The following is a 26,511-nucleotide window of genomic DNA, read 5'->3' on the forward strand; positions in this document are numbered from 1 at the left end:
CCAGGGTCACTTCCTTATAATTAAGTACACATGGGACTCTGTTCTCAATATTTAGTTTTACAAAGTCTGCTTTAATTAATTTTTTTTTTCACTTTAGCCCAAACAAAAAATGTAATATCACAGATCATTTTAAACCAGAAAATAGCAAAAGATTATGTACTTTCTATTACTCCATAGCACAAATCGATGACTGTGTAATACTAAATTCAGCAGAGGATATGTTTTGTACACAGGAAACTGCAGCTAGAGAGCTCAAGCTATCGGTAAACCCCTGCACTAGTGTAAGCCAGCAGTTCTCTAACCTCTCACCCTATCTAAACTAAGCATATATGGTACCACGGAGAAACGATTTCACCAGGCTCTTTTAAATTAAGCCCTGCCTTTAAATAGCTGTCAGAAAAAGAGAAGTGTGAAAAGAGCAGAGCGATGTTGAACGCAGAGCTGCAGAGGGGACCGTTGGTAAGGCTGAGAGGGTTCCTGTGGGGCTGTACAGCACCAGCCGCATTAAGACGGACTCTTCACAGCTGGGTTCAGGGACAGCTCAGGAGGAGTACAGACTCGGATAGGAGTGGAAAACTGAGAGGACTAGCACAGTGAGGCTTTATTAAGGGAAGTCGGAAGGAGGAGGGTAAACATTTGTTGGCTGGTAAGTAAAGGACAGTCATATGTCTCAAGCTGTATGCTTTTTGTTGACGTGACAGATACGGAAGATTAATTACTGGTTGACAGTTTTTCAGTGAGAGCTTTGGCGAGACAAAAGGTTGATGGATCTGCGGTTTATGTGAGAGCTTCTGTTGGAATGAGGCACAAGGGATAACGACAGACAGACAGACAGATAGACAAAAAGACAGACAGACAAACAAACAAACAGATACAGTCAGAAAGACAGACAGATTCAGTCAGTCACACAGATAGAGACAGACAGATAATGACAGACAAACAAACAAACAGACAGACAGACAGATTCAGTCAGTCAGACAGACAGACAGAGACACACAAACAGACAGACATATAGACAGACAGACAGAAAGGCTGTAATATACTTTAGACTAGGATTTGGCTGGTAGATGAGGAAAGCCTCAGATAGAGAGAGAGTACAGGTGGGAGAGGCAATGTGGTCCAGCCATGGAAACAGGGCTCTACTGGTGGTTGCCAGGAGACAGACAGAGGGGGATATATTGCCTCTTAAGTGATAAACAGGCCGAGAGGAGCCATCTTTGCGTTGTGTGCCATAAGCGAAGGATATGGCTTGATATGAAAGATTTAAAAGCCTAGATATGAAACAGCCAGATTCTTATTTCAAACACAGCCAATATGCGCATCTGTGTCTCTTGGGAAATGCCATGATAGGTTTTGTGTTATCATCAGTGCCACGATAATCCAGCTATTTTATTTCGTGAATGTTTCTATATACTAGTCTGTCCAGAATTATTCCTCTAATGCAAGCTATTACTTGCACCATTTGGTGTCCATTGCCAACTGGCTGCAGTTGATATTTAGTGCATGCAAACTGATTTAACAAACAAAACGGTTATGTTGACGGTACATTATATTCTGGCCAAATGCAATGCAATAAAGCAACAAGCAGCAAAGACATTTATTCTAAGCAAATCAGAGTTTTTGTAAATCATTTAGTTCTATATATGTTATGTTAAGCATGATGAAATCTCATTGGTCCAAAATCCCACTTCACATAAGTGATTATCTATAAATGTGTCATGTCATATAGCATTTTCGCTTTCAGTATGGACAGTCAGATTTGCTATAAACGTTGAGTCACAGTTAGGACAGGCAGACCTCAGCTATGTGCTACTAAACAGGGTTAATGTGAGTTCATATAATATTACCATGGCATTAAGTTATTGTACATCTCGAGTCACACGATGCTAGATCACCAAAAGGTGTTTGTTCCTGTTTGTGCGGTTTGTGTCATGATCACGGAGTTATTTCTGCTCTTTTCCTATATTATATTCAAATGCTGCATTGCAACAAACAACATAGTGGTATTCACATCTTTAAAGGCATGCATTAATTTTAGCACACTGCCGTAATGAAGAAAAGGAAAATTGATTTTAAAAATTTACTTAATTTTAAAATTTTACTTAATTTAAAAAATTAACTTTTGTGTCTCCACAAAACATTACAGCAATGTTACAGCACTTTGTCAGAAGGATTATTTTGTTGAATTATTTCAGACACAAACAGCCTTTTTATTACAGTCTACCCTATGAAAAAACTAGCAGCATTTTCCAGCTTTATGTAATGCACAGTCTCCTACCACAGCATATGACAACATCCATTGTTTTTGCAGTAAAAATACACACTTACAGTCTAGGAGTCTTGCTAATGAGTATCTAGGTTGTATTTCTTTGTACTGTATGTATTTGTCTTCCTTGCCCAGGTTTGCCGGCCATGGGGAACCTCATTAAGGTCCTTGGCAAGGATTTAGAGAACTGTCCTCATTTTTTCCTGGATTTTGAAAGTAAGTTTTTTGCTGGTGTACGGTGTGTGTACGTGTGCTCGGATGTGTGTATGTGTGTGTGATTGGAGATGGAGGTATCAGGGTTGGAGCAGGTGTAGAGACATCCTCTAAGTGGATTAAGACAGACTGAAGATTTTTTGTTGTTGTTTTTGGAAACTGTTTCTTTTTGCTCTCTTCATGATTGCGTTCACTCGTTTCCATTCATATATAGAAAGAGGGAGTTTCAGTGTGACCATGTGACCATATCTACATCACCCAAGAATCTCGACACCTAAAGTCCATCCCACACCCTATGCGCCCCGATCCCCATCCCAGACTCCACGCACATTCACACGAACACACACCCAACACCAGACACACATCTGCCACATCTCCCATGACCCACATGCTTCTCCCTTCTCTCTGTTCCAGGGGGATCATGGGAAATCTCCTGAAACTGCTGGCTTGCACCGAACTTGAGCATGGCCCTATAGTTTTCCTTGACTTTGAACGTGAGACCATCAGCTTCTTATGTTTTGAGTTTGCTCTTCTTTCCCATTTGATCACGGTTCCTCCTCATTCGCTGTCCTCTACATTTTCACTTCCTTTCTCCGCCATCCCTCTGTTTGTGCATCAATGCCTGGCATTCAAGGTTTTTCGGTGACCTCGATTTGTGACGTGACTTTTTTTGCGCTCCTCTCCAGGTCGGCTGTGATCTGCTGAATTAAAGGTCGTCGTACGAATGCCATGCTTTTTTTTTAGCAGTTAGAGTGGGATGAAAAGCATAATCACATAACACTTAACTTATCTCCTCTTTTTCACCCAAACCTTTGCAGACTTGTAAAGTGTGTTGGCTCCATAATCTGTTCCTGTGTGTCCTGTGCATCTGGATGTGTGTGTGTGTGTGTGTGTGTGTGTGAACGCATTATTAACCAGTCTGAGGATTTAAGGAAGTGGGAATGGAAGCTGCCTACTGAAAGGGGAGCCTCAATTTCCTTTTTCTCTGATGTTGTGTTCCCTTTTAACCCTCACCTAAGCACTTCTCTCCCTCCTGAGTAATCCTTCCTTTTATGACACCTCTAACAGCTTCATACCTAACATCTCCTTTTTTATGGAGGAAATAAAACTCCAGTCCCTCAAGTGTGAGAACCAGGAAGACTTAGAGTGGTTGTTGTCCAGTCTATAATATAGGTTGTCCTTCCTCTAAGAATATTTCAGTAGTTTTGAGATGTTCTTGAAGTGACACAAGTTATACAGTGTAATGCATTTGTCTGTAATCCATTATAGGGTCAATGACATAGGTTCGTTTTCTTTCAAATATATTGATCTGAATACATCTCTTGTATGACGGACATATGTTCAATTTTTTATATAAAAAAATCCCACTTAAAAAAAAGTATTATAGGCCTAATTATATTCTTTAATTATTTCTTAAAAAGCAATAAGAATTTTATTTAAAATGATTTTTTTTATCATTAATAAAATATATTATAATTGGTGGAAACAACATGTTACTATAAGACAAGAAAACCATAAAAACAAGAAATAATATCACAGCGATGACCCATGTAGACTTGCATAACATTTAAGTTTCTTAAAAATATCAGATAATTTGGCATTTTAAAGGCAGAAAGTTTGGTTGTCAAGTCAAACTGCTAAAACTTGATTGTATTCAAGAAACTCTCTTAAATAATAATAATAATAATGTTATATAAAAATATATTTTACTTAAATAAAAAAAAAAAAAAAAGTTGAAAATTATAATTATTACTCGCATGCATTTAAGGTGTAAGGATGGTTATACCACACATTTCCTTACAGTATTTTTTTTCAGAAAACAGTATAACTGCTAAATATATATATATATATATAGATAACCTGGCGTGTGTGTTTTTAAAATGTTGTCTTGACAATTTTTGTCATTGACCCTATAGCAGAATTTGCATAATATAAAGAATATCAAGTTGAATGCAAAAAAAAGAAAAAGAAAAAAAAGGACAACAGCCGCTCTCCCGATCTGTACTTTTTGATTTTGTAACAGCGAAACAACGATCACCTGCGTTACACTGCACTGGTTTACATTTCCTCAGTTCTGAAATGGGGTTAGTGTGCCACTAATGGCATTCATAAAAATTCAGTATCTCAAATACAAGACACAATGGCATAGCAACAGGCTTTGAGGCTCTGATACATGTGATTAACCAAAAGGTGTGTGTGTGTGGTGCACAATAAAAGTGTGCAAAAGGGAAAGCAAACATTGCATTGCTACTGTAGCATTGACGCCTGTCTTCAGACTCTGTTCTTTGAAGATCACAGGCAGGATGAGCAAACAGACCTGGAGGTAACATGACTGGGAGGAGCCATTGGCAATTACACTGAAGTGTAGAGTGTGTGTTTGTTTGTACTGAAGTATGTTTGCTCAGCTGATAGAACAAACAGCTGTGTGTGTATTCAGTCAAACACTGACAGAGAAAATGCATCAAAGACCTCTGATAGGGTTAACTGCTTCTATATGCATTACAGCTCTTCTGTTTGGATTCAGGATAAAGAAGTGTGCTTGTAAAGGCTCAGGCTGAGATGCCCAGCTTCACAGATCACTTACAGAGGCTAGCAATTAACAGCATTTCCCAAACTTCTGCTGCAGTTTTTTAAAAACAGATGTTATTTATTGGCATCTATGGTTCCATGAAGAACCTTTAACATACATGGAACCCTTCCATTCCACAAAAGGACCTTTATAGTGGAAAATATTTTTAAAACATTCTTCATACTACATGAGCAGTCACATTAGGGGGGAAAGGGAAGTGGTGTGTGGCCAAGTATGGTGACCCATACTCGGAATTTGTGCTCTGCATTTAACCCATCCATTTAACCCACACAGTAGTGAACATACACCCGGAGCAGTGGGCAGCCAATGCTGCGGCGCCCGGGGAGCAGTTGAGGGTTCGGTGCCTTGTTCAAGGGTCCCACCTCAGTCGTGGTATTGAGGGTGGAGAGAGCGCTGGTTATTCACTCCCCCACCTACAATCCCTGCCGGACCTGAGACTCGAACCCACGACCTTCGGGTTACAAGTCCAACTCTCTATCCATTAGGCCACGACTGCCCATTAGCGAAAAGTCAGTGAAATTGTGTATGCACAGCTCTCACAGAAGTCACTTTCAATCCAAGCACCTTTCTGTTGTTCAGAGAAGCAAATTTGTGTGACCAACTTAGGAAACCTTTTTGCCTTTAGATGAAATTCACGATCAAATATATTCCAATTTAAATGGCTTGATTTCACCCACAAAAATTGTGTGAGCGCACCTTAAAGGAATAGTTCACCTAAAAAATTCAAATTAGCTGAAAATGTACTCAGAACATCCTAGATGTAGATGAGTTTGTTTCTTCATTAGAACAGATTTGGAGAAATGTAGCTGTTTTGTTATGAGTAAGAAAACTTAAATAAGCATTAAGTTTAAAGTTTCATTAACATGCTTTATGTTTAGTCAGCATTCCAGAGTTCTAGGTGTTCCAGGAATATGCATTTCATATGTGTTTGTATTTAGGTCATGGTCACTTTAAGATCGCGCTGTGCTAAATGTCCTTTTACGCGATCCGTAGTTGGGAAGTATTACTCACGCACTTCATGCGCGTTTCAGCGGTTTGCTCAAGTTTATTTTCATGGCGCTTCAATCGCATCTGTCTACTTCTCATTTCTGACGTAGCATCGTCGGTATGTATACTTTGTTTTGTGAGATTATTCTGGAAGTATTATTCGTTATTTTTGACAATAATTGTAAGTTTGTAGAGTGTAATCTGCCGATGGTTTGAACTCACTTCAGCAACGCATATGCTAGCTCTCACGTGTTCATTTGTTATGAGCTACACGGTAAAGATGGTTTAATACCAGAATGTAATTCACATGTATTTCTTTATTAGTGTTAAATGAGTACAAACAAATATGTAACAGTAATTGTGCAAAGTAGCCTTTATTCATGTGTAATTGTCATTGCTCTTTTGTGTGTTGCAGTTTCACTATTTTCCTTAACTCCAATAAACCTGTGGAACTAAGAATTAATCTTCAGAGTCTTGGTGTGGGGAAAAAGTTTAGCTGGCTGTCAGGATATTAAGTTAACATATCGAGGACGGCACAGTGAAACGACGCTATCAAGCAAGTGAGATAAAGCAGAGCAAGTTGGAAGCTGGCCGACATGTCGTCGTCACACGCATCCAGTGGACGAGCAACAGACCATACTCTACAGTCAAGTGCTACTGGAGCAGCGCGCGCCACCGAGCTACAGGCTACAGAGGAGAGTTTGCATGGAAATACAGCAGCACAGGAGGACCCATACAGTGCATCGTTAAGGACACGCTCGCAAGTATGTTGTTCAGTGAGATCCAGTTCATCGTCAGCGGGGTCTGCAGCAGTCAGAGCAAGAGCGAGAGCCGAAGCAGCGAAGGCACGCCTATGCTATGCTGAAGAGGAAGCTAATCTGAGGCTACAACAAGCTAAGTTGGAAGTGTCTATAGCAATGCTAAAACATAAAAAAGAGGTTGCAGCAGCCATTGCAGAAGCAGAGACACTTGAAGCTGCTGCTGATGTAAAGAGCGAGAGACATAGTTGTGACCTGAACAAAGACTCTGTTCCTTTAGAAGCCTCACAACGCACAAGGCAGTATGTGCTTGATCAACTAAAAGAAAGGGATTCAGAACTTAAGTCATGTGAAAACGGTGACATACAAGCAAAGACAGCGCCAGTCTTTAACCACAACGTGTCACCTCCACCACTAAAGCCTGAAGCCAGTCCCTTCTATCCGCATCAGAACAGTACTGCTACACATCGTCTCATCTCACAACAGCCTTACATCAGCACATACGAAGACAGCCACAAGCCATTCAACAGGACGCCTGGAGATGTTTGTCTACCTCACATCAAGTCCAGCGGTGAGCATGCTTCTCTAATACACCACTTCAGAACACAAAATCACCACACCCAGCCTCCTCCCGCACACCATGCCATACCGCCAGACTACAATGATGGCAGCTCATACATAAATGACTTTGTCAGGTATCTAGCCCGCCGTGAGCTTGTGGCTACAGGCTTGCTTCAATTCAATGACAAACCCCAAAACTACAGAGCATGGAAGCGTTCCTTTTTGACTGCCATCAGAGGCCTTATCCTGGAACCGAGTGAGGAGATGGATCTTCTGCTAAAGTGGCTCGGGAAGGAGTCAGCAGAGCATATTGAGCAGATAAGAGCAATACACATCAATCGGCCAGAAGCAGGACTGGCCATGGCATGGGAAAGGCTCGAGCAAACATATGGCTCAGCTGAAGCAATAGAAAATGCTCTGTTCAAACGCATTGACAGCTTTCCAAAAATAGTAAACCGAGATGGATCTAAGCTGACGAAGCTGGGTGATCTGCTAATGGAACTGCAGGCCGCTAAGGCTGAAGGAGACTTACCAGGCCTGGCTTTCCTGGACACGTCGAGAGGCGTCAACCCAATTGTACAGAAACTCCCGCCTCGTCTCCAGGACAAGTGGGTAATAGCTGGTGCAGCCTACAAGCGTCAAAACCATGTGATCTATCCTCCCTTTGGCTTCTTTGTTGATTTTGTCAGCGAGCAGGCTCGCATCGCAAATGACCCAAGCTTCAGTCACATCGGCAACACAGACATGGTCCCCAGAACAGAGAAGACAGCGTGGAAGCCCACCAGACAGCGGGAAGTCTCCGTCCACAAGACAGAGGTGTCACCCAGAGCCACATCTGACACGGGTGAGCCTCCAACAAAATCCGACGAAGGCGACAAACTGTGTCTGTTGCATAAAAAGCCACACCCTCTCCGTAAGTGTCGGGCATTCAGAGAAAAGCCCATTGACGAGCGCAAAACACTCCTTAAAGAGAATAATGTGTGCTTTAAATGTCTTTCTTCCTCGTCTCACATAGCAAAGAACTGCAAACTCAATGTCCAGTGTTTTGAATGTAAGAGCGACAGGCACAACACAGCGCTTCACCCTGGACCTGCACCCTGGCATCAGAGGGCTGGCCCTACTGCTGAGCACGGCGGGGAGGAGGATGAAGCTTCACCGCAGTCTCAGGTCACCAACAAATGCACGGAAATCTGCGGAGGGGAACTCACAGACCGCTCCTGCTCGAAAATATGCCTCGTCAAAGTGTTCCCAGTCGGCCACAGAGAAAAAGCCGTGAAACTGTATGCGATCATGGACGAGCAGAGCAACAGGTCACTGGTTCGCTCACAGTTCTTCGACATGTTCAACGACCAAAGTCCAAGCTCTCCTTACACACTGAGAACATGTGCCGGAGTGAAGCCATCAGCAGGCAGAAGGGCCAGTGGCTATGAAGTGGAGTCTCTGGATGGAGCTGTTCGCATCCCGTTGCCAAGCCTCATAGAATGTAACGACATACCGAACAACAGAGAGGAGATTCCAACCCCCGAAGTAGCTCTTCATCATGCTCATCTAAAGTCAGTGGCACACCTCATCCCAGACACCGACCCGCAAGCCCCCATTATGCTTCTCTTAGGACGAGACATTATCAGAGTGCATAAAGTCCGCAAACAGGTGAATGGCCCTCACAACCTGCCTTACGCACAGAAGTTAGACCTGGGGTGGGTCATTGTTGGAAATGTGTGCCTAGGTAATGTTCACAGGCCACTTACAATTAGCACGTTCCATACGAACACCACAGAGCTGCAACGGCCCACTCTCTTTGACGCGTGCCCCAACGTGTTCCATGTGAAGGAGAGGTTCAGCGACACCCAGGTCATCAGTGAGCCTCCAGCGTATCCTGAGGACCAGCCTATTTGTGAAACCGACCACCTTGGATGCACAGTGTTCAGGCGGACCAGGGATGACAACCAGGTGGCTCCCTCCATTCAAGATTCAACGTTCATGGAGATAATGGATGAAGGACTACAAAAAGACCCAAATAACAGTTGGGTGGCACCATTACCCTTCAAGAGTCCACGCCCACGGCTCCCAGACAATAGGCCACAGGCGCTGAGGCGTCTCATGTCTCTCAAGCGTAACTTTGAGAAAAAGCCTGAGATGAGAGACCACTTTCTCGCCTTCATGGGCAACATGTTTCGGAACGGTCATGCAGAGTTAGCCCCCCCTCTCAGTTCGGATGAAGAAAGGTGGTACTTACCAACGTTCGGGGTGTATCATCCGAAAAAACCTAAGAAAATCCGTGTGGTATTCGATTCCAGTGCCCAATACAACGGCGTGTCACTCAACAACGTGCTGTTAACCGGTCCTGACCTGAATAACACACTACTGGGAGTGCTGATTCGGTTCAGAAGAGAGGCCATCGCCGTCACAGCCGACATAGAACAGATGTTCTATTGCTTCCGGGTAAGAGAGAAAGACCGTAACTTCTTACGCTTTCTCTGGTTCCAGGACAATGACCTCTCCAAAGCCACCGTGGATTACCGGATGAACGTCCACGTCTTCGGCAATAGCCCTTCACCTGCAGTGGCTATTCATGGTCTACACAAGTCTGTTCAAGGCAACGAGTTCCACGTCGACCCAGATGTGCAACACTTCGTGTTGCATGACTTCTATGTCGATGACGGGTTGAAGTCCCTGCCCACAGTTCAAGCTGCTATCAGCCTGTTAAAAAGGACTCAGGATGTGCTCTCCAAGTCAAATCTGAGACTTCACAAGATTGCAGCGAACAACAAAGAAGTCATGGACGCCTTTCCATCCAGTGACCACGCGAGTGACCTCAAAGACCTTGACCTTGACACAGACGCGCTGCCGTTGCAGCGCAGCCTCGGGCTTGACTGGAATCTCAAGACAGACTGTTTCCTTTTTAATGTCTCTAGTGAGACCAAGCCCTACACCCGGCGGGGTGTCTTATCCACAATCAATAGACTCTACGACCCACTTGGATTTGTTGCGCCCGTTACAATCCAAGGCAAGGCTATCCTGCGAGAGCTCACGGTGGAGAACGGTGACTGGGATGCGCCCTTACCTCCAGCCATGGAAGATGCCTGGACGTCATGGAGAGCCTCTCTGTCCGAGCTCGCTGGGCTTTCCATCCCAAGGCGCTACACAGAAACCTCACCGTCAGCAGCAGTAAGAAGAGAACTGTGTGTGTTCTGTGATGCGTCAGTGAAAGCTATCGGTGCTGTGTGCTACCTGAAGGTGACAGACAGTAATGGCAACAACCAGAGTGGATTTGTAATGGGCAAAGCCAAGCTGGCCCCCTACCCTGAACACACAGTGCCAAGACTTGAACTCTGCGCAGCAGTGCTTGCTGTTGAGTTAGCAGACCTGGTCTCAGCAGAACTAGACCTACAGCTTGATGCCGTAACCTACTATTCAGACAGTAAAGTAGTCTTGGGCTATATTTGTAATGAGACCAGGCGCTTTTATGTCTATGTCAGCAACCGGGTGTTACGCATCCGAAGATCCTGCCGACCAGACCAGTGGCGCTACGTGCCAACAGACCTGAACCCTGCAGATCACGCAACGCGTTCCGTCCCTGCTGGCCAACTGAAACACACCAACTGGCTGAGTGGGCCCAAATTTCTCTCCAAGCCGGAGCCCAGCATTTCTGCAAGCACTTATGACCTTGTTGACCCGAGCACAGACCCAGACATCCGCCCTCTGGTGTCTGCCTTAAGCACTACAGCCTCAAACAAGCAACTGGATTCACAACGCTTTGCTAAGTTCTCTACCTGGAAGTCATTAACTCGTGCAGTCACCCGCCTCGTTCACATAGCCTGTCATTTCAAGACAGCTCACAGAGAGAACAGAGCATGCAAGGGCTGGCATTACTGCAAAGCTGAATTCACAGTTGAGGAATCCGAGAAAGCGTCAACTGTAATCATCCAAGCAGTTCAACAGGAAGTCTACAGCCAAGAGATAAAGTGCATTCTAAAACAGGAAAGGATGCCAAAAACAAGCCCTCTCAGAAATCTGGACTCGTTCATTGACGCACACGGCCTTCTCAGAGTTGGAGGCCGTCTTCATCATTCAAATCTCAATCAGAGTGAAAAGACTCCCCTGATTATTCCTGGCCGGCATCACATCGCCACTTTGCTCATCAGACACCACCACGAGCAAATTCATCATCAAGGCCGTCACTTTACTGAGGGGGCGGTCCGTTCAGCTGGCTTTTGGATAGTCGGAGGGAAGAAAAGAGTAAGCAGCATCATCCACCAATGCATAACATGCAGAAGGCTCAGAGCTCCACTCAGCATCCAGAAAATGGCTAACCTGCCAGTCGATCGTCTCTCAACAGATCCTCCGTTCTCCAGCGTCGGTCTTGATGTGTTCGGCCCATGGAACGTCTCCTCACGCAAGACCAGAGGCGGCTTCGCTCAAAGTAAAAGGTGGGCAGTGATCTTTACGTGCATGAGCATAAGAGCTGTGCACATTGAAGTCATAGAATCCCTCGACACTTCTAGCTTCATCAATGCGCTACGGCGCTTCCTTTCGATACGTGGGCCGGTCAAATACATTCGTTCCGACCGTGGCACAAACTTCATTGGCGCCTGTAAGGAACTGAAGATAGCCTCAAACATTGACAGCACTGCTGTAAAGACTTACCTCTCGGACAAGGGTTGCATCTGGTCTTTTAATCCCCCACATGCATCCCATTGGGGTGGATCATGGGAGAGAATGATAGGACTGGCTAGGAGGATTCTGGACGCAATGTTCCTCCAGCTGAAAGACAAGCTCACCCACGAAGTGCTGGTGACTTTCATGGCAGAAGTTGCAGCGATCATCAACGCCAGGCCACTTGTTCCAGTGACTATGGACCCTGATGACTCGTTCATACTTACACCAGCTGCTCTTCTCACACAAAAGACGAACATTGTTCCTGCTCCTGCTGGTGAGTTTGGAGTTGCAGACCTCTACAAGTCCCAGTGGCGGCAAGTTCAGCACCTGTCCAACACCTTCTGGGACCGCTGGAGGAAACAATTCCTCCCAACACTGCAGGCCCGCAAAAAATGGCAGTCCACTCAGCCAAACATTCAGTCTGGAAGCGTTGTTCTCCTTAAGAACAGCCAAGCACCTAGGAATGAATGGCCTCTTGGACTGATTACACAGGCCTTCCCTAGCAAAGATGGGAAAGTGCGCCAGGTTGAGGTGAAGATCATCAAACCAGGCGGGACTAGCCTCTTTCTCAGGCCAGTCAATGAAATAGTTCTCCTTCTACCTCCAGAGGCATAGTAAATGGACTGTTTTAAAAAAAAATAAATAAATAATGGACTGTGCATGGACTGTGGGGTGACGTGTGTCCACGTCAGGCGGGGAGTGTTTTGTTATGAGTAAGAAAACTTAAATAAGCATTAAGTTTAAAGTTTCATTAACATGCTTTATGTTTAGTCAGCATTCCAGAGTTCTAGGTGTTCCAGGAATATGCATTTCATATGTGTTTGTATTTAGGTCATGGTCACTTTAAGATCGCGCTGTGCTAAATGTCCTTTTACGCGATCCGTAGTTGGGAAGTATTACTCACGCACTTCATGCGCGTTTCAGCGGTTTGCTCAAGTTTATTTTCATGGCGCTTCAATCGCATCTGTCTACTTCTCATTTCTGACGTAGCATCGTCGGTATGTATACTTTGTTTTGTGAGATTATTCTGGAAGTATTATTCGTTATTTTTGACAATAATTGTAAGTTTGTAGAGTGTAATCTGCCGATGGTTTGAACTCACTTCAGCAACGCATATGCTAGCTCTCACGTGTTCATTTGTTATGAGCTACACGGTAAAGATGGTTTAATACCAGAATGTAATTCACATGTATTTCTTTATTAGTGTTAAATGAGTACAAACAAATATGTAACAGTAATTGTGCAAAGTAGCCTTTATTCATGTGTAATTGTCATTGCTCTTTTGTGTGTTGCAGTTTCACTATTTTCCTTAACTCCAATAAACCTGTGGAACTAAGAATTAATCTTCAGAGTCTTGGTGTGGGGAAAAAGTTTAGCTGGCTGTCAGGATATTAAGTTAACATATCGAGGACGGCACAGTAGCATTCCATCAAATGCTCACCAATAAGTGAATGGGTGCCGTCAGAATGAGAGTCCAAACAGCTGATAAAAACATCACAATAATCCACAAGTAACCCACACCGCTCCAGTCCATCAATTAACGTTTAGTGAAGGGAAAAGCAGCGTTTGTAAGACACAAATCCATCATTAAGATGTTTAATAATCCACATAATTATTTCTTACAAACACACAGCTTTTCACTTCATAAAACGTTAATTGATGGACTGGAGTTGTGTGGATTACTTGCATTATTGTTATGTTTTTATCAGCTGTTTGGACTCCTGTTGGATGTATTGCATATCATGTGGTTAAAAACTAAAAGCTAAATAGAGATGTCCACCAGAGGATGCTATTCTGTTTGCTTTCCTGCCTGCCATCATCAGTTTATTAATCAAATGCCTGATGCTTGCTGTTGGAAGCTGACAACTCTTTAAACCCATCCCAGCCTCGCCAGCAACTCCATATGGAGCTGCCTCATTGGCCGTGGCCTTTCATCGACATTTCCCACCAGAGCTGTTAATATCAGCCCTAACAAATCCTGACACACACCGACACAACCCAAATCCTCCTCATGTACTTCCGACTCACAATAACACAATCATCATTACCAGATTAATCCATATGGATTTATGGTTCCTATCTTTCAAAGCTCGTTGGAAAGCACTTTCCCCCTGCGGGTGCCAAAAATTATGATAATCCAATGTTAGCACCAAATTAACTCACACCATGAATCTTTCTTGTAATTATTGGTCCAGTTTTCTGATGTAACTCTGACTGGTTTAACGCAATCCATTTTATCCCAAACAAAACCCATCAGGACAAGAAGAAATGATATCAGTGTGATAGTGTGACAAAGGTGATCTATAACTCAGGTTGGCCGAGGAATTGAAAGAGTACTGTTTATATTTTGAGCATTCATGTATATCTGTCACATTCTGACCAACTCTATCTGACTTCTGCCCACAGATGCTCAGCCCACAGAGGCCGAGACAGCAGTGTGGAACCAGGTTAGTGCCGTGCTGGAAGAGGCCCATGGGATACTGGCAGAGTTACAGTCTTACAATGGAGCAGGACAAGAAATAAGAGAGGTGGGGCTATTTTTGCATTTATTAGTTGTGCTTACCTTTGCAAAACTTGCTGCTACAATGCCAGATTGCTCTGGGTGGTTGCTATGGTGTTTTAGGCTGTTGCTAGGGTGTTCTGAGTGGTTGCTTACTCATCCAAGTCAAAACACTGTCCATTTTTTTTTTGTTTTATCATCTCCCGGGATAATATTGTAAGCCTGATTAGAAAAGAAACAATACATCTCTTATCTAAAAACTGCATGTTTTATATCATGCGTGTATAGTTCAACTGTTATGGGCAATGGCAATCACTACTGAAAAATTTGTTAAATAGACAAAAACTGGCATTTGTGTGTCTTTTTGGTCACAAAGGCTGAATTTCAAAAATCAAAAATACAGTAAAAACAGTAATACTGAAATATCAATGTGAAATAACTGTTTTCTATTTTAATGAACACTATCATTCAAGATTGTTTAAAATGTTTTTTAAATGAAGTCTCTGATGCTCACAAAGGCTGCATTTATATGATCCAAAATACAGCGAAAGCATTAATAGTGAAATATTTTTAGTTTAAAACAGCTTCTATTTAAATATATTGTAAAATGTAATTTATTCCTGTGATCAAAGCTGAATTTTCAGCATCATTACTCCAGTCTTCAGCGTCACATGATCCTTCAGAAATCATTCTAATATGACGATTTGCTGCTAAATCATTTCTTATCAATTTTGAAAACAGTTGTGCTCCTTTATATTTCTGTGGAAACTGTGATACATTTTTTTCAAGACTCTTTTTCAATCAATATGAAGATAAAAAAAAAAAAGTACAGCATTTATTTGAGATAGAAATCACTTTGACCAACTTAAATTTATAATTTATTTAAAACTGCATTAACACTGAATATAAAAAGTCTCTCTGTAATACGTAATTCAATAATGCCATTGATCATATATTTTTGTATAATGATGGTTAAATTGGATATTTCAATACATGACGATGATGCTACTTTCATGCATGGTGAGCATAAAATCTTTGATAGATGACTAGAAGCTAAAAAGTATCCCAAAAAAGCAAGAAAACTGAACACTGCAGCTAATCTAATCTAAAGTAACTTGGCTGTAAATAATAATAATAAATGTTTTTACCTTCACCTTTGACCAATTTAATGCATTCTTGCTGAATAAAAGTTTCACATTTCTTTCAAATATGTAACAGTAGTGTTTTTTTACGCCATTTTTTTCAATTTAGTGAAACAACAGTTTTTTGCCTGGGTTATAGTACAAACCCCTAACTTCAATAATAGTGTTGCTTACATACAAAGATCCACTGATATTTATTCATCCTGAGCCAGGAGTTAATTCTCCTGTTATAAAGCACCTAGGCATTATAAAGCATAAGGTTTGAGCAGTTTTCAATCATTCTGGTCTATAAACAGCAGATGTGCAGTAGTTATTCAGCTATGAATGTTTCGCATTGCTGAATAAATCTCACAGTGTAACTTAATTTAAAGTCTACAGATGACCTTGAGTTTATAGTCAGTGTAAATGAAGGTTATGGTTTCAGTTGTTCTCGCTCGTCCTTCTCTCCAGGCAATACAGAACCCCAATGACCTCCAGCTGCAGGAGAAAGCCTGGAATGCAGTCTGCCCCCTAGTGGCCAAGCTCAAGAGATTCTACGAATTTTCTCTCAGGCTAGGTAAGTGGGTGGCCATTGTTTTCCAATTGTCTTTTTTGTAGTCATCTAATGAGCCTTGCGTGCACGAGTCGTCCAACGCGCTGACCGTGCGTACAACGAGTGCTGCAAGCATCCGTTTCTGTCCTCCTCTGCAGCTGACCTCCTAAAGAGTTGGCATGGCAACCGCAGCAGCAGAGCGTAGAGGAGGCTGCGTTTCTGCCTCCCATGCACGCTGACAATTCAGTATACGGTTTGCAATAGTCGATCAGGTGCCTCTTTTTTCACAGCAGTGCTGACTAGTGAGAAACACAGATCTCTGGCCAGACAGATAACATGCAGATAAGCTTTTCCCTGCCAAGGTATGGCATCGCAGTGACTCATGAGAAAAAGAGGCCCCACCCTCCTCAACACATCCTGCTATCCGCAATATCTGGTCTCTGGCTGATAGAGTCAGGTTTCTCGGTAGGCCTCCAGATAAAACATATCAGCTTCTTATTTATAGTAGGGCTGCTGCATATTTGATGAGAGGAAAGGATAGCTCCTCTGGAGACATGCTTAGGCATACTAATGACATTCAGACATGGCCGAGCTCTGACGGTGAAGCTGTACGTCTTCTAGTCGCTAAACAAGAAACAGATTTAAACAGTTCAGCACAGACCTGCGGCATGAATTCACTATGATAATGTTAATGCAGTGATAATATTGATGAAACTGCATTAGCACTGCTTATGAAATATCTCTCTGGAATACTTGATTCAGTAATGCCATCAAGTGGTCATTTTTTTAATATATATAATGATGATTACACTGGATATTTGACTATCATACATGACAATGTCCTGATGCTGCTTTCATATCTGTCATATATTGTAATATGGCCTAGGAGAATTTCAATATTTATCGCAAACTTTGATAGATGACTAGAATCTCAGAAATATCCAGTTAAAGCAAGAAAACCAACCACTGAAACTAAACCATAGAAAAAGTAAGCCAGCTGGTTATTTTATTCCCTCTTAATACATTGGTTTGGAGTTTGGTTATTAAATGAGTTTTAAAAGCAGCCAGAAACATGCATTAATGATCACGGTCATATACTGCAGTTGGAAGCCAGTAATGCTTGCATCAGCTGCGGCTTCCAATGTTCTCCAGTATCCAGGCAACACTGACAGGATCACAGGTTCTTACGATAAATTGCAGCAATTACAAAAATACAAAAGAGAGGCGGTAGAGGTAAATACAATGTTTACTGTTGTGCTAGGAACCATGGAGATCAAATACACATATTGCAGTTCTGTGCTTTTGATACATTATGCAGGTATGCCGTTTGGATTACAAATCAGATTAAAGGCCAGAGGTGTGTGGGGGGGAACAGATGATAAAAGGCTTCAGAAATCTTGAGGGACGACAACAGCATTCACTGTGATTGAATTTAAAAAGACAAATAGCTACAGAGAAATGACTGTATAAACTGCAAAGGACAATTAAATCTGTAATCAATCTGTGTTTGCAGAGAACGCCCTGCGCAGTCTTTTGGAGGCCCTCACTAGCCCACCTTATGCTCCCATGCAGCATCTGGAGAGAGAGCAGGCTCTCGCCAAACAGTTCGCAGAGATCCTGCACTTCACTCTCAGCTTTGATGAGCTCAAGGTGAGCGTTTCTCACACATTACTCACTTTGATTTCACGTGGCATGAGCTCAGCTAAAATATTTAGATCTGCACTCAGTCAAGACTCTCACATTGAGTCACGTCGAGTATAATGTCTAAATGGCAACACTGTTAGCTGGTCTGTCTCTAAAGTGCACCCTTGAGAATTGACATCTAGGAAATAAATCTTCACAGTGAGAGGTGTGAGATTTGCCTCAACATTTCTCTCACCACTTGAAGTCATAATAATCTATACTGAAGGCGCTTTTGACATTTCTAAATCCTGTCTTTACTAGATGACAAATCCAGCCATACAGAATGACTTTAGTTACTATAGGAGGACCATCAGCAGGAATCGGCTGAACAACCAGCAGGTAAGTTCACAATCTGCTGAAATTGATATTACTAAACTGAAAATAATTGGGTGTAGAAACCATTTTTTACTCAGAAAATGTTAGCAAATTTCACAAACAGTACAAAGAAATGGCACATTTAATTAAACATGAAGTTCTGAAGTAGAAAAACTTGTTTAGGAGCATTCACTCTGACTAAATAAGTCATTCATTTTCAGTTAAAGTTGGTGACTTCATTTGAATGAAAAGCTTGTTAAGAATGTGACAAAGTTCAAATGCAGACAGTGAAGCTCATGTGATCTGCCTCATGACAAAGTTTTATAGTGTAATGCAAGTATTAACAACCAACAGTTTGGGCTAATCATTGTTAGTGTGCATGCCCCTAAAAGTAAACGTATACAAGTTATTATAATTGACAGAGCAGAGAGTGCATTTGTATGGGAAGGTTAATGTGTTACTTAAGAAAAAGCTTAATCATCTGACACATTTCACATTTGCATTACAGTTAGAAGCTGAGAATGAAGTGAATAATGAAATGGCCAATCGGATGTCGCTCTTCTATGCCGAAGCCACACCCATGCTCAAAACTCTGAGCAATGCCACGACTAAGTTTGTGTCGGAGGTAATTCATGATTTCACTGAATCTTCTGTAAATACGGGATAGTTCACCCAAAAATACGTATGTTGTTCCAAACATGTGAGTTTCTTTCTTCTGTTGAACACAAAAGAAGATATTTTAAGGAATATTGGTAACCAAACAGTTGACGGTAGCCATTGACTTCAATAGAATTATTTTCCATACCAAAAGAAGTCAATGGCAAACTGACAGAATTTTTATTTTTGGGTGAACTATCCCTTTAATTAAGAGTAGCCTACATTTCACCAAACATGTCAATGTCAGGGGAATATACAAAGAAAAAGAGGGAAAAAATAGTTTGTATTGGTTTCAAGTTTTTACTTTTAGATATCCAAAATACATTTTAATGACAGTTTTAATTTGTTCAATATAGGTATTTTTCCAACCATTTGACTTCCTGTGAAATGGAGAAAACAGAAATGTTGTCGCCCTCTAGAGGCTCGGTGTTAATTTCTATGCATGTTGCAGAACAAGACTTTGCCAATTGAGGACACCACAGATTGCCTGAGCACTATGGCCTGCGTGTGCCGTGTCATGTTGGAGACTCCGTAAGTTCATCTGATTCAACATCCTTTCAATAAAACATTTATTAAATGTCAATTATCCAGAATACATAAACTTTTGCTTAAAGTGATCACTATTTCCTGTCCAAAGGGAGTACCGGTGCCGTTTTACTAACACAGACACCATGCTGTTCTGCATGCGTGTGATGGTGGGCGTCATCATCCTTTATGACCATGTTCATCCAGTGGGTGCCTTTGCCAAGACCTCCAAGATTGATGTAAGAACACTTTATTAGTTTCAGGTACACTGGACCCTAAACGTATTTAGACACTTCAGCCACACTTAAAATATATGTCATTTTATTATAAGAAAATATCAAATTCAGCGTCATTTATTTTTAGCAAAATATTTCACATTATATAGACACATTGTACTGTTTAAAAAAAGATATCTAGACACTTTCTGGATGTCAGATGTTAGTGGATCACATTCACAGTGTGCTGAACTGTGAGAATTTGGAAGAAATTGTGTCATATTCCATGAGACTAGTTGGTTTATAGTCAAACTGCAAAACTGTTTTTTTAAAAGTGATGTCTAGTATAATTAGTTTGCACATGCTTTTTATCCGTTAATGTCTAATGCAGTGAAATTAAGACATTTAAATGTGGCTAAATTGTCTACAGGCAAATGCAACTGCTGCATGTTTTTGTGAATATTACATAACTGAACTGTTTTCTTAAATGTGCAGTTCACCATAAAATTATTTAATCACCCTCATGTTGTTCCAAACCTGTATGACTCTTTCTTCTGCAGAAATAAATGGTGTTAGACAGATTATCCACTCTTTTCCATATAATGAAAGTGAATGGGGACTGCTTAAAATATGTTCACCTTTACCAAAAATGATTCTGAAGAATGGCCATAGTTGTATTATAGCTTGTGTGTGATATACTGTAGTAAAGTTTAAAATAAATCTTTATGTTTTTGAAATAAGTCTCTTATGCTCACCAAGACTGCATATATTTGCTCAAGGTTGCATTTACCTGATTACTGTAATATTATGTAATAACAGTATTATTAATTAATACATATTACAATTTATTCATGTAATGGTAAAGCTGAATTTTCAGCATCATTATTCCAACCTTCAGTGTTACATGACCAGAAATCATTCTAATATGCTGATTTGCTGCTCTATTATCGGGGCTCAATTATGAATAATGGTTCTTATTTTCAATGTTGAACAGTATTATTTGCAATGTCAGTCGTTTGTAACATTATAAATGTCTCTCATGGTTTCCACAGCAATATTAAGCAGCACAACTGTTTTCAACATTGAAAAGAACCATAATTTCTGAAGGATTATGTAACACTGAAGACTGGAGTAACGATGCTGTAAATTCAGCTTTGCCATCACAGGAATAAATTACAACTGAACATATATTAAAATAGAAAACAGTTGCTTTAAATTCTAGTAATATTTCACAATAGTGCTAGTAAATAAATGCAGCATTGGTGAGTAGAGGAGACTATTTAAAAACTTATAGTTTTAAAAACTCCAGCAAAAAAAAATAAAAATACAAGTGTTCATCTAGTGTGAGTTCATCACACAAATGCTATTGTGTGACTTATAGCACACAGGTCAGATGGCCTACTTTTATGGTGTTTATGGTGTCATATGAGGCCTATTTGTTCATTTATAGAAAGAGAAGCCTGGGTGATTCTACCTAGTATCTCCACACATTGTAGTACATATAAATCTAGAGCAGCGCTAGAGGGGTTTGTGGTTGTTCACGTATGCTTTTTTTTGGGTGTGTGGGTGGGCCTCCATGATCACGGTCAGGGGTGAGGGACAGAAAGGGGTGACCTTTCTTTTAAAGCTGTGTTTTTGCATGCGTGTGTGTGTGTGTGTGTGCGTTTACAGATGAAGGGCTGCATCAAGGTGTTGAAAGAACAGCCTTCGAACAGCGTGGAGGGACTGTTGAATGCACTGAGGTGAGTGTGCAGTACAACACTTCCCAACTGTACATGGAATTAAAAAAACTAAAATGTGAAGAACATGCATGACCTAAAAGCTTCTCTCTTATATCCAGGTATACAACAAGACATTTAAATGATGACAGCACCTCTAAACAAATCAGGGCCCTGCTTCAATGAGAAAGAGTGACCGCAGAGAAAGAGACTGACTGTCAGAGAACAAACAACGGTGGCTGGCAAACCTCTGAAACCTGTTTGTTTACAAGAGCAAAATGCAACTTGATCTCAAATTAAATAAGATATTCTAGAAAAGAGAAAGGAATATGAAAATAAATATATATATATAGATTGTTGATGGTTCATCATCGTGTGTCATTTTATAAAAGCAGGAAAAATAGAGATATATATATATGTATATTAATTAAAATTCAAAAAGCAAACAAAACTACCCGATACCAATATAAAGGTCTTACAAAAATATATTAAACTTTTAGGAACTGAATTAAAACGCGATAGTTAAAACCACCAACAAAATGGTTAATATTCCAAGTTACGTCAGAGTATTTTTGCACACTTGAAAAGGAATCCCACTTCACAGGAAAGACTTTAAAGTGGCTTGAAACCGATCCATTTTCATGCGTTTACACTCGATTTGATTTGTAAAGCCTTTGCCTCATTATCCTCGATATGCTCCATCCAATGCATTCTGGGAATTGTGGGTTTCCTGATAAAACTGCAGTCCATGGCATTTCCTCTTTGGCACAAAGTCTGTTACAGAACAAATGTAAAGATCTCACATCTCAAACGCATACTATAACCATCTAGCTGTATATATTCGGAAAGCACAGGATAGTTTTGTAAAGAAATGAAGCGTTTTGTTAGACTTCTTCACTAGTGCTGTACAGCAATACTCTACCAAGGTGACAACTGCGAACACGATCATTTGAAATGCCTCCATACCGATGTAAGAGACGTCGGATAACGCTAACAGCTCGTCTGTGGAGGTTAAATGCCAGTTGTACATATCATGAGACGAACAATCCTTTAAAAAGCTTAATTTTTTTTGCTGTTGTAAAGTTTGGATGCTAAACGGAGCGAGTAAGCCATGAAACTGTAATTCAGACGCAAACAGACATTCTGCCCTGTGCCATAGCTGCTTCCCGTACCACTGCGTCTCATTCAGAGTCCACATATTACACACATCTGTAGAAAGTGAGGAACAAATAAACCAAACCACACCATTGTGAACAACAACACAGCGATGTGGATTTGCAAATAATTGCCAAATGAGACTTTTTAGATAAATAGAAGTGATGCGCTGTGTGACGTCCGAGTGATTCGTTTTGTCATGAACACAATCTAAATCTTGAGATACATTATATACACTCAGAAAACGACAGACTTGAAGCTCCAAAACACGGTGTAAATAAGAGGGGTTTTCTTGTGGAATCTTATGAGGCCTAAACAAATGTTCAGTAGAGATTCTTTCTGTTAGAATTACAGAATAAAAAAAAAAAAAAATGTTGGTTGAAAAACAAAAGAATGATTCAAAAAGATTACCGCGACAAACGCAGTGCTGTATTTTGGGTGTCTCTCGCCATTAGTCGAAGTTGATTTGATCTAATACGTTTTCTATATGGAGTTCTGTTGCAAAACAAAAGCTCTGTATGAATATATAGATGGCATGCTGTAAAAGTTCAGACAAGACTGTAAATACGGTGTTTTTATTCATTTTTAATTGTTCGGTGAATCTGAATTGGGTGTGTTGTCTCTAAGAAAACCATGCATTTTGGCTTGGACCATCGGACTTGCCGTAGACATTTGTTCCAGATCTTCAACTTCATATCAGCGGGGAGTTCAAACAGGGCAGGGAGGAGGGTGGGGGGGCGGGATGTCCATTTGCTTGTTATTTTGTACATTTTGTGCAAGAAATAAACTTGTCATTTACTAAATTCAACATGCCGTTTTGTCATTGAATTGAGCTGCTCTCTCAGACTATTTCATAAAAGGTTATTTCACCTTCAGCATCAAATGAAGCACAGAATGTATTTCCAAGGTTGAATGAGGTCAGTCTTCTGGATTATGAAGCTTTGACTCACAGTGACTGAATGAGTTGCTGTCCATGGTGCTGTTTTCGGAGCACACTACACTAAAGCGAATCACTGCAAAGATGGTCTATTTCAATATCAATACAATCATGTCATGCATTTGTAACAAAACACTTATACAAGCATTATATATTCATGCAGGGCCAGATATATATTATTAAATCATTACCCATTACATTTTGTGAAAATACATGACCATTCAAATGTTTGGTGTCAGAAAAAATGAAATTAATACTTTTATTTAGCAAGGATGCTTTAAACTCATCCAGTGTGACGGTAAAGACATTTTGTATATATATTTTTACATAACATTACAAATGATTTCGCTCTCAAAAAGCTGTTTTTTTTTTTTAAGGATACTGAAAACTGTATCATAGCTTTCACAAAATTATTAAGCAGCACAACTGTTTTCAACCTTCATAATATAAAAAATTAGTTGAGCATAAATGCACTCCTAAGAGACTTATTTCAAAAACATTACCGTTCCCAAACTTTTCAATAGTAGCCTATACTGAAAAAAAGTTTCAAAATACAGGCATAATATATTTTCACTCCAAAAAATCTGATTCTACAAACAAAAAATATAAAATTAATAAGAATTATTTTAATAGATAAAGACCTAGATGATTATTTTGCACACAGATTTCACACTGGAATTTATGCTATTTCTGGTGTAATTTAGCAAAAAGAGACAAAGGACAAACTAAACACTAATGCAATCTGAAAGTTATACTATTTTTTATTTGAACTTTCAAGTCAAATGATTATGCTAACATTAGTGTATACAGGTAATGCTTTAGATTAGGGAACACTAACCAGTTGGCTGTTTATTAGTAGCCTACTTATAAATATTACACATATACACGGGGGCAGTTGTGGCCTAAAGGTTAAAGAGTTGGACTTGTAACCTGAAGATTGCAGGTTCGAGTCTCAAATACCCTCAATACCACGACTGATGTGAGACCCTTGAGCAAGGCACCGAACCCCCAACTGCATGGCTTTCTCGATTTTCTCGACACCTGATTTTCAGTAGACGAAAAAAGCTTCATGTGAAGGTATTGTTCTTCCCTTGGACTAACACTAGTATGTTGGTATTTTGGCAGTAGTAAGTATTTAATCTGTTATGCTATTTCCAAAAAATATGACTTTTTAATGCAGCACTAAATAGCAATATTTTCACGAAGTGTATTTGTTTTACATCTAACCACAAGGGGGAAGCAACGTACTAAAATTGAGCCGTCTTGTCTATATTCACAGCCCTACAGTATCAAGGGGCCCTAAAATTTTTATAGCTTCATTTCAGCTTTTATTAAAACACCCACATATTTCAGGTGTACAATAAATGTTACCAAGTCTTTACAGAAGCCCCAGTGAGTCCGAGGAAGGTCTGGCTGATATTAGTGCAGAGAAAGCTTTAGTAATCTGGGACAAAAGAACAACAGGAGATGAGAGACAATGTGTGTGCAGTTATTATTGGAAAGCTGTGAAAAGAGCGAATACAAAGTGGACACATGATTCATACACAGGCCTTTGTAAGAATTCAGAAAAAAAAAAAAAAAAATATGCACAATGTTTTTCATACTGAAAATGCACCAAGTAAGACAGGTTGTGTTCACATTTGTGTTGTTGTGACACGTTAACCTAATTAAGTAATGACACACACAGCTGTCTAATGATTTAACCACTTGGTTCTTGAATGCACCCTTAATATAATTACAATTGAACAAACTAAAGCTCACTAGTCATCGGCACTGCATTATTCATAGGTGGATTAAATATTGTAGCACTCAGTACCTTTGTACATTCAAGACTCTCATCCATCTGAAAATAAATATTTTATCAGTGACTGATTATCCAGTCATAAACTGAGCTGACATGTCTAGACACGTCCAGTGCTGACCCAGTAGAGATGCAGGCAGTCCATCATCTCGCATCTGTCCATTGAGACTCTGAGAAAGCTATATCACCGCTCCTGCAGATGACACATGTAGGACTGGGATTTGCCTTTGGCTGTATTTGAGACATTTCCAGGTAAATTCAGGATTAACTAGTCCGTTGGCAGGTGAAAAAACCGGCCCAACATGAACCAGGCCGTTCCACCCCCCCACATCAAGGGTAAAACAAGGAAGAGAGGGAAGTAAAATGTGAAATTTTCTATCTGGAGGGCATGGACCCTGTGACCGTTACTGGCTGTGTTTTAAGACAGGGGCCCTTAAGGGTTGATGGAAACGTGCGTCTTTGTCATTTAACTTCGTTTGATTAGGCTGCTTTATCAGTACACTCCCATAACTCCCAGTCTAGGTAACTAACAATGTAGTTGTTGTGCGTATCCTTTTCCTATTGTTCGAGGGAAATCTTGGCACGGGGCTGTAAGTGCGGTTATATTCCCCAACAGTCATCACCTCCACCTGCCCTGTCCACACCCACAGTAACAACAGAGCGGTTACACAGTGTGTAAAAGCCAAAACATTAACATGTAGACTTATATATATATATATATATATATATATATATATATATATATATATACACACACATGCACGCACAATTTTTTTTTTGTCTGAACTTTCGTATTCACAACTTCATTATTTATGAAAAAAAAGCAGTCTGTACATTATTCAAAAAATTCTTCTTTCGCTTTCCATTAAAAGAAAGTTACTTGCAAATGTTCAGTTTTGGGTGAAACGTTCCTGTCATTGTGCATCTGTGACTGTTCAGATCTCATTCTAATGTTAAAGCACAGGAACTCATACTGCAAACAGAAAAGACAGGCTCTCCCTGAGGTAAGTCTACAACAAAGACAGTCTCTCTCAGGGCCAACACAAAACATTCACACAACCTTAACTTCAGAAATCTATTTAAGAGTAACGGAAAGATCATTCAGATCAAAACCCAGCGGACTAACTTACAACTACTTAAAACCTCAAGAGCTCTGCATGCAAATTCCTTGCACTAATGTGCAATAAGGACCATAACACCTCTTTGCATGTAAGCCCAGAATTAAGTATATATTTCCAACCATGGTAAAGTCATTAACCTCTCACAGTCACCCCTAAGTTCTTTGTTACTTATATTA

General features: G+C 40.6%; 1 protein-coding gene across 4 annotated transcripts in view; it reads left to right on the plus strand.

Annotated features, from left to right (window-relative positions):
• LOC306885473 (CYFIP-related Rac1 interactor A-like) overlaps positions 1-23,282 on the plus strand; it is a 32,984-nt gene extending 9,702 nt beyond the window's left edge. Inside the window, exons 1-12 of one of the 4 annotated variants that reach the window (XM_079442013.1) lie at positions 432-646; positions 2,402-2,482; positions 2,894-2,973; positions 14,441-14,562; positions 16,127-16,232; positions 17,722-17,858; positions 18,153-18,230; positions 18,715-18,831; positions 19,315-19,394; positions 19,501-19,627; positions 21,275-21,345; positions 21,444-22,857. In XM_079442013.1, the coding sequence (XP_079298139.1) occupies positions 2,901-2,973; positions 14,441-14,562; positions 16,127-16,232; positions 17,722-17,858; positions 18,153-18,230; positions 18,715-18,831; positions 19,315-19,394; positions 19,501-19,627; positions 21,275-21,345; positions 21,444-21,507 (975 nt within the window). In that variant the 5' untranslated portion in view covers positions 432-646; positions 2,402-2,482; positions 2,894-2,900 and the 3' untranslated portion in view covers positions 21,508-22,857. Of the gene's footprint in view, positions 1-420; positions 647-2,401; positions 2,483-2,893; positions 2,974-14,440; positions 14,563-16,126; positions 16,233-17,721; positions 17,859-18,152; positions 18,231-18,714; positions 18,832-19,314; positions 19,395-19,500; positions 19,628-21,274; positions 21,346-21,443 lie in introns of those variants that run through there. The other 3 variants (XM_079442015.1, XM_079442014.1, XM_079442016.1) reach the window with 3 other exon arrangements.
• The last annotated feature ends 3,229 nt before the right edge of the window (positions 23,283-26,511 follow it).

This window comes from Barbus barbus, assembly GCF_936440315.1.
Source record: "Barbus barbus genome assembly, chromosome: 19".
Classification (NCBI taxonomy): Eukaryota; Metazoa; Chordata; class Actinopteri; order Cypriniformes; family Cyprinidae; genus Barbus; species Barbus barbus.